The sequence below is a fragment of the Gossypium hirsutum genome, chromosome A03, assembly GCF_007990345.1.
Source record: "Gossypium hirsutum isolate 1008001.06 chromosome A03, Gossypium_hirsutum_v2.1, whole genome shotgun sequence".
Taxonomy (NCBI): Eukaryota; Viridiplantae; Streptophyta; class Magnoliopsida; order Malvales; family Malvaceae; genus Gossypium; species Gossypium hirsutum.
Window position 1 is genome coordinate 36315892 of NC_053426.1, and position 8126 is coordinate 36324017.

Consider the following 8126-nt stretch of genomic DNA (forward strand, 5'->3'; position numbering starts at 1 on the left):
ATATTAATTGTATATATTTTACCAAATTTATTAATATAAACAATTATATTAATTAATTTCGGTCAAAATATAAAAGACATGAAAATTATTATTTTGGAAAGAATATAATTAATATATGAATTTGATTCAAACTAAATATTAGTTGTAGATATTTTATCGAAATTGTTGATATAAACAATTATATTAATTAATTTCAATTTTGAAATAAAAGAAATAGAAATTAATATTGTTTTGGAAATAATATAATTAATATATATGAATTTGATTCAAACTAAATATTAGTTGTAGATATTTTACCGAAATTGTTAATATAAACAATTATATTAATTAATTTCAGTTTTGACATAAAAGAAATAGAAATTAATATTGTTTTGGAAATAATATAATTAATATATATGAATTTGAATTATACAAAATATTAATTGTATATATTTTACAGAATTTATTAATATAAAAAGTTATATTAATTAATTCCGGTCAAAATATAAAAGACATTGAAATTAATATTCTTCTGGAAAGAATATAATTCTTCTTTTTCTAACTTTCCATTTGTATTCTCGATTAATAAAAGAATAATCCTATATTCTTTTGAAAAGAATATAATTCATTTTTTCTAACTTTCTGTTTGCCTTCTCTATTAATTAGGGAATAATCTTGATTTTCCTTTTTAGTATGTGATATCTAAGAGGATAAAAGGATGATAATCCCTTAAGTGTGTTAAGGTTACCAACTTAATAAAATAAAGGTCTAGCAACCGTTTTTAATTCTCTCTAAAAAGTTCAAGAGTAAGTAGTTGTTCGTTTTTGACGGGGTGGACTACGTAGAGGCCAGGGCATTTTTTGTTGTGCTTGGAATCGACATCGAATCAACAACATTCTTTCAACATTTTCAATAAATAAGGCATATTTTCAACCCAATTTCAACCTGATTCATTCATCGTACATGGATCCTTGGCTGCAGATCATCGGAACAATTTTTCCGTTGTGCCACGGGGCATACCGACGATCCCAACAGTGGTATCAAAACCACTTGTACAATAAGTGTAACACCCCAAATATTTTGTGATTAAATGGTGTGTTGTGTTGTATGGTTGCCTTGCTTGTATTGATGATTAAGGGTCCTGAGAAGTGTGAGAAGTCATGGGTTCAAACCTGGGCTTTGGCAAAATTTTTGGTTTTTATTAAATAAAAGCTTGGCTGCTATGAGTTGGGTTCTTAAATAACTGGGGGGAAATTATGCCATGAAGGGTCTGTTGGTTCAAGGGATTGTGGCATGTTACTAGTGGTAAGGGACTTGGGTTCGAGTCTTCCTCCGTGCAAGGGATGTCTCTTTTTGTTGTGGTGCCGTGTAGGAGGTTGTTTGCTAGTAAGATTATAATGCTCTTGGACAGTGGAGAGTTTGAGGGGGAGTGGGGAGTGCGTAGCTAGTTTCAAGGAGGATTATGGGGAGAAAAATGTGGAGTGGATCAAGGATTAAGGGAGAGGGAGTTGGTTGCCAAAAATGGGACTCTCCTTGTGCCAAAATCGGTCATAGGCACTTAGTGCTGAATTTGGCTAGGGCTTGTTTTATTTTTTGGTAGCTGAATCTTTTTTTTTGGTTCTTTTCACTCTTTTTTGTTGTACTGGAATAGTGGTCGAAGTTTACTTGTGGCTATTTGGGTTTTTTTTACTTTGATAATACCTTGTTTAAGTAGCATTCGTTTCTTCATCATTCTTCTTCTCCTAATCTCCTTGCCATAGTCGAATCTTCTTTACCCTTTTTCTCCCTTTTTCGCAACCGACTTTACCCTAATCGATCGCATTTTCTTGCACCTCTATATCTTTCGATTTCGGCTGTAGTGATCGATTCATTATTTTCTTTCTCCCTTCTCTACAGTGTAATCTAATCCTTGTTGGCCAAATAGTACTTCGGTAATGACCTTCTACGAACCGATCCTTCTATTGTTTTTCTCTGTCGATTTTGGTGGTAAGTGCTACTTTATTGAATGTGGTCTCTGTTCATTCTTTTCCCTTCTGCTATATCTATGGTTCTTTTTAACCTTTTCTTTCCGATCAAAATTGCTAGGGGAGTGATAGCGCTAGTTCTGCCTTGTGAAGCAACTATCTAATTGGGGATTGTAAACCGATTGTGTTTCATTCTCTAGAAGCGGGTTCTCAACCTTTGTGGCAAGTGTTAGTTATGGGTTCAATTGTACATACAAACTTTCTAGTAGAGGATAATGGGATCTCAATTTGAGTGTAGGCAATCTGTAAGAACTTGTAATCAATCCTCGGCAACAATTAAGGGGTGAGGGACCTTAATCATTCGATCAAGGTAAGTGTCGAGCTATGATTTGGATAAGTATTATTAAAAGGTATAGTTACCCATTTGTTAAAGGTTTAACGTTGGGATTATGATTGAATATAGGTTGGTGTTCGTGGAAACTACACTCTTTTAACAAATAGGTGTGTGACCACTATCATTAGATGTGTGATAGCAAAAGCCAAAAAGCTGAAAACTGGAATGTCGTTATCACACGGGCGTGAGGCCGCCCGTGTGGCCAGCCGTGTAACAAAACATGGTCGGGTAGTCGACAAGATGGCCATGAGTGCTTTCATGGACCAAAACGATATTGGGCCATTTTGGGCCAAACTAGGTCGTGTGGGCCCAATGGGCCTATGGGACCTACTCTAAAGAATCTCATGGAAGTGTGATAAATGTTGGGCGAGGCTTTGTAGACCACATGGCTAAGGCCATATTTGGGCTGTTTGGACCATACGAGCATATGGGCTCACATGGGCCCGTAATGTGGGCTGTAGGCCTATTATCATTGTTTGATTGTTAAGGTTGCACGGGTCGCCTAAGACAACTGTGGACCTACTATTGAATCGGTAAGTATAACTAGGCCTCATATTGACGAAATGACCATTATACCCCTGTGAGGTAAATTGATTGGAATACCCCTATTATGTATGACTGTTTCTGAGCATGATACTTCTGTATACACGTATATTATGTTGCATTACATGGGGTGGGATATATGTTTTGGAGGAAGTGCACTGAAAGGCTATAAGCCTATTACTGGCAGCTGATTATGTTTCATTCTCTAGAAGCGGGTTCTCAACCTTTGTGGTAAGTGTTAGTTGTGGGTTCAATTATACATACGAACTTTCTAGTAGAGGATAATGGGATCTTGATTTGAGTGCAGGCAATCTATAAGAACTTGTAATCAATCCTCGGCAACGACTAAGGGGTGAGGGACCTTAATCGTTCGATCAAGGTAAGTGTCGAGCTATGATTTGGATAAGTATTATTAAAGGGTATAGTTACCCATTTGTTAAAGGATTAACGTTGGGATTATGATTGAATATAGGTTGGTGTTCGTGGGAACTACACTTTCTTTGCAAACAGGTGTGTGAACACTATCATTAGATGTGTGATAGCAAAAGCATAAAAACCAGAAACTGGGATGTCGACACCACACGGGTGTGAGGCCGCCCGTATGGCAGGCCGTGTAACAAAACATGGCTGGGTAGTCGACAAGATGGCCATGAGTGCTTTCATGGACCAAAACGATATTGGGCCATTTTGGGCCAAACTATGTTGTGTGGGCCTAATGGGCCTGTGGGCCTCAATTTGAAAAATTCACGAAAGTGTGATAAATGTTGGGCGAGGCTGTGTAGACCACATGTCGAAGGCCATATTTGGGATTTTTGGGCCATACGAGCATGTGGGCCAACATAGGCTCGCAATATGGGCTATAGGCCCATTATCACTGTTTGACTGTTAGGGTTGCACGGGTCGCCTAAGACAACTGTGGACCTACTATTGAGTCGGTAAGTATAACTAGAGCCCATATTGATGAAATGACCATTATACCCCTATGCGGTAAATTGATTGGAATACCCTTATTATGTATGATTGTTTCTGAGCATGATACTTCTACATACACGTATATTATGTTGCATTACATGGGGTGGGATATATGTTTTGGAGGAAGTGCACTGAAAGGCTATAAGCCTATTACTGGCAGCTCTGTTGCAAATACTGTTTAGTATTGAATACGGTACGTTTTGGTGTGTAGGGCTGGGTAGGTCGATTTTATCCCCACATGGTGTGTAGGGTTGGTATTGCCTTGGTGTGTAGCAGATGGACTGGGTAGGATTCTTTGTCTACGTACTGTACTGATATGGGCTAAGGTCCAGACTGCTTTTATCATTGAAATGGGCTAAGGCTCAGACTGCTAATGTTACTAAAAAGGGGCTAAGGCCCTAACTGAAACTAAAAGGGCTTAGGCCCAAATTGCGCTTACTCTGATTGTTTGCTACAATGGGATTTCAGAAACTGAGTTTTCGTAAACTCACCCATCTATTATCTGTGCAGGAAATCCCCAGGCTTAGATGGATCGAGGCGACAGGGGATTCAAAAGTGGCCACTGACATAGTTAATCTATTTAAAAATACTATAATTTAAATTTATTCGATATCGGGTTTTTATTATGTAATAAGGCTTGTAAAAGTTTATTTTTAGTTTGGGGATTTATTTGCTTTAAATTCTTTTATTTGTTAGAAATAGGACTCCTATTTTCAAGAAAACACAAACAAATGTTTTTCTTAAAACATCATGCTTACGCAACACGTTTTAAAAGCTTCCATAACAAACATGGTTTTTAAATTTAATAATAAACTGGTATACTTACTATTTTACTTAAACAACTTGAGCTATCTCAATAAACTGGGCCTCCTAACCATTTGTTAAAAACCTAAAGAAGTTGTTTTAAAGAACGGATTTTTCATCAATTAGTGTATTCAAAAAACCTCTCCAATGTGACATCACAGATTCAGCCATAATGTTTAGGCCGAGTTTGGGGTGTTACATTTAGTGGAATAAAAACGAGGTTGCAAAACTCGGCTATGGATTTGGGTTCTTCAAAAACATGGAAATTTTGATAAAATCAGTTCAAATGGTTTAAAAGGATTGTTTGGAAATGTTTTACTAAAGGAGTGGTATACTTAGTCTCCGCACCGATCCGGTAAGTCTTCTGATTGTTTATTTTGAAATAAGGATATAGAAATGTTCTTACTGAAACTACTTAGGTGGAAAAATTATACTGAAACACTTTGGTTAGAGTAAACTATGAATCATATTAAGACTGCGAATTGAGAAAATGAACTCTGAAATAATACTATTCATAAAACATTTGTAATAATCACTGGAATAATAACTGACTGGCATAAAAATTTTAATACAGATAAAAGCGTGAGTGGATAATGAGCACTAAAGGTACTCGTGGCAGAGGCCGCGGCAGAGGCCGTGGTGGTGCTCGGGCTGGGTCTTCATCTTCTGGACACCAGCCTAACGAGAAAGTTAGAGAAGAACCAGTTTCACCTATGGATGAGACAGGGTCTCAAGACCAAGTAGCTGGGGACGATGCACTGTCCCAAGCAATGTTGAGGATTCTAGAAAGGGTCGTTAGGCTTGGTTCTAGTAATATGGGTTGTGGATCGGTTACAAAATGACTCAAGTCTAATGGGGCAGAAATATTTAGGGGTATCGATGGAGTTACCCTGAATGTAGCTGAATATTGGATTGATGCTACAGAAAGAATCATGGATGACCTTGGCTGCACCCTTGATCAAAAGCTAAAAGGTACAGTATCTCTTCTGAGGGACGAGGCCTATCAGTGGTGGCTTACCATCAATGAGGGCACTCAAGCTGATCGTTTGACTTGGGAGGTTTTCAAGACTACTTTCCAGGCTAAGTATGTGGGTGCCAGCTATGTGGATGCCTGTAGAAGGGAATTTCTAAATTTAACTCAGAGAGTTAAGACAGTGGCTGAATACGAGGTTGAATTTTTATGACTGAGTCGTTTTGCACGTGAGATGGTGGCAACAGAGTACGAGCGGTGTGTTCGATTTGAAGATAGCCTCAGAGATGGTTTAAAGGTTCTAATAGCTCCTCAGAGGGAGCGAGATTTCGTAGCACTGGTTGAGAAGGCAAAAATTACCGAGGATATGATCCGCGCTGAGCACCAGGGCAGAGTGAAAGGCAGAGGTAAGAGGGATGCTGAGCCCTCAAGTTATTTTCGGAGGTTTAAGAAAAGGCCCAGACCTAATAGGCCAGTCAGAGACAGGACCCTTGATGCTACTACTACTGGACCGCAATTTTATGCTGATTGTGGTAAACGCCTTCAGGGCGAATGTTGGAGAAAGTTAGGTGTATATCTGAGATGAAGACCTTTGGAGCACCGGGTTAAGGATTGCCCACAGAGGCTCGATCAGATGCAAACTACTGGTATGGGTATTGGTCAGCCACCAAGAGGTGTTTAGCAGACATCGAGAGGCCGTGGTCAGGCCAGGGGTGGTAACGGTATAGGGCGTGGTCGTGGAGCACCGAGCAGAGGTGTTGATCATGCTAAGGTGAGGCAGCCGGCACTAGTTTATGCTACACATCGCCGAGAGGACGGTGATGCTCTGAATGTTTAACGAGTACATTCTTTGTCCATAATGTACCATATACTACATTAATAGATGTAGGATCTACTCATTCCTATGTTGCTTGTACTGTTACTGAGAAATTGGGGATTCCGATTGAGAGTACTTCGAGTGGAATTACTGTTCTAAGTCCACTGGGACAGTCTGTTCGGGTAAATAAGCTGTTGAAAAATGTTCCCTTGGAGATACAAGGAGTTGTCTTTCTAGCTGATCTCATAGAGCTTCCTTTCGGGGAATTTGACCTAATTCTGGGCATGGATTGGTTAGTTAAACACCGGGTAAGCTTGGATTGTGTTGCTAAACGAGTTGTAATGAGACCGGAAGCTGATGAGGAGATAGTGGTAATTGGGGAACGACAGAACTATTTGAGTAATGTAATCTTTGCGCTAAGGGCCAAGAAGTTAGTTCGCAAGGGTTTTGAGGCATTTTTAGCTATGTCAGTGTTTCAGATGTTGGGGACTCTTCGATAAAGGATATTAGGACTATTAAGGATTTTCTAGACGTCTTTCCTGAAAAGGTACCTGGGTTACCTCCAGAGCATGAAGTGGATTTTGGGATTGAACTCCTTCTTGGTACAGCTCCAGTGTCCATCGCCCCTTATAGAATGGCACCGAAAGAGCTTGTAGAGCTTAAGGCCTAAATACAAGAGCTACTGGATCGTGGGTTTATCCAACCTAGTGTGTCTTCGTGAGGAGCACCAGTCTTGTTTGTGAAAAAGAAGCATGGATCCACGCGTATGTGCATCGACTACGGGCAACTGAATAAGTTGACCATTAAGAATAGACACCCTCTACCAAGAATTGATGGTTTGTTCGACCAACTGCGAGGAGCAACGGTTTTATCTAAAATAGATCTTTGGTCGGGGTATCACCAACTAAGAGTTAAAGAGGTCGATGTGCACAAGATGGTGTTTAGGACATGTTATGGTCATTACGAGTTCCGAGTAATGCCTTTTGGACTAACGAATGCACCGGAAACTTTTAGAGATATAATGAACAGAGTGTTTCAACCTTTTCTGGATCAGTTTATTATAGTATTTATCGACGACATACTGGTGTATTCAAGGACTAACGTAGAACATGATGAACATCGCTGAGTAGTTCTGCAAATATTGAGGGAGAAGCAGCTTTATGCCAAATTCAACAAGTGTGAATTCTGGTTACGTAAGGTAACGTTTCTGGGCCATGTGGTATCTATTGAGGGGATTAGGGTTGATCCTTGGAAAATTGAGGCTGTGTTGGATTGGAAGCAACCTAAGACTGTATCAGAAATTCGTAGTTTTCTGGGACTGGCTGGGTATTATCAAATATTCGTAGAGGGGTTTTCACTAATTGTCGCGCCCTTAACTAAGCTATTGCGTAAGGATACGCCATTTATCTAGACTGATGAGTAGCAAGAGAGCTTTAAAAAGCTTAAGGAAGTTTTGACTAAGGCCCCTATCTTGATTCAACCGGAGTTTGGGAAAGAATTTACTGTTTACAGCGATGCATCACACGTTGGGTTGGGGTGTGTGCTGATGCAAGATGGTAAGGTGGTAGCATTTTTGTTTCACTAGCTTAAGACTCACGAGGTAAATTACCCAACGCATGACTTAGAGTTGGCTGCAGTGGTATTCGCATTGAAAATTTGGAGGAATTACTTGTACGGTGAGAA

The 8126-nt window shown here is 39.4% G+C and overlaps 1 protein-coding gene across 1 annotated transcript; it reads left to right on the forward strand.

The window, feature by feature from the left end:
- Positions 1-5249: 5249 nt before the first annotated feature.
- LOC107887803 (uncharacterized) lies at positions 5250-5840 on the forward strand. The gene is made up of 2 exons (XM_016812030.1): positions 5250-5475; positions 5581-5840. Exons 1-2 carry the CDS (start codon positions 5250-5252, stop codon positions 5838-5840), a joined length of 486 nt encoding a protein of 161 aa, XP_016667519.1.
- The last annotated feature ends 2286 nt before the right edge of the window (positions 5841-8126 follow it).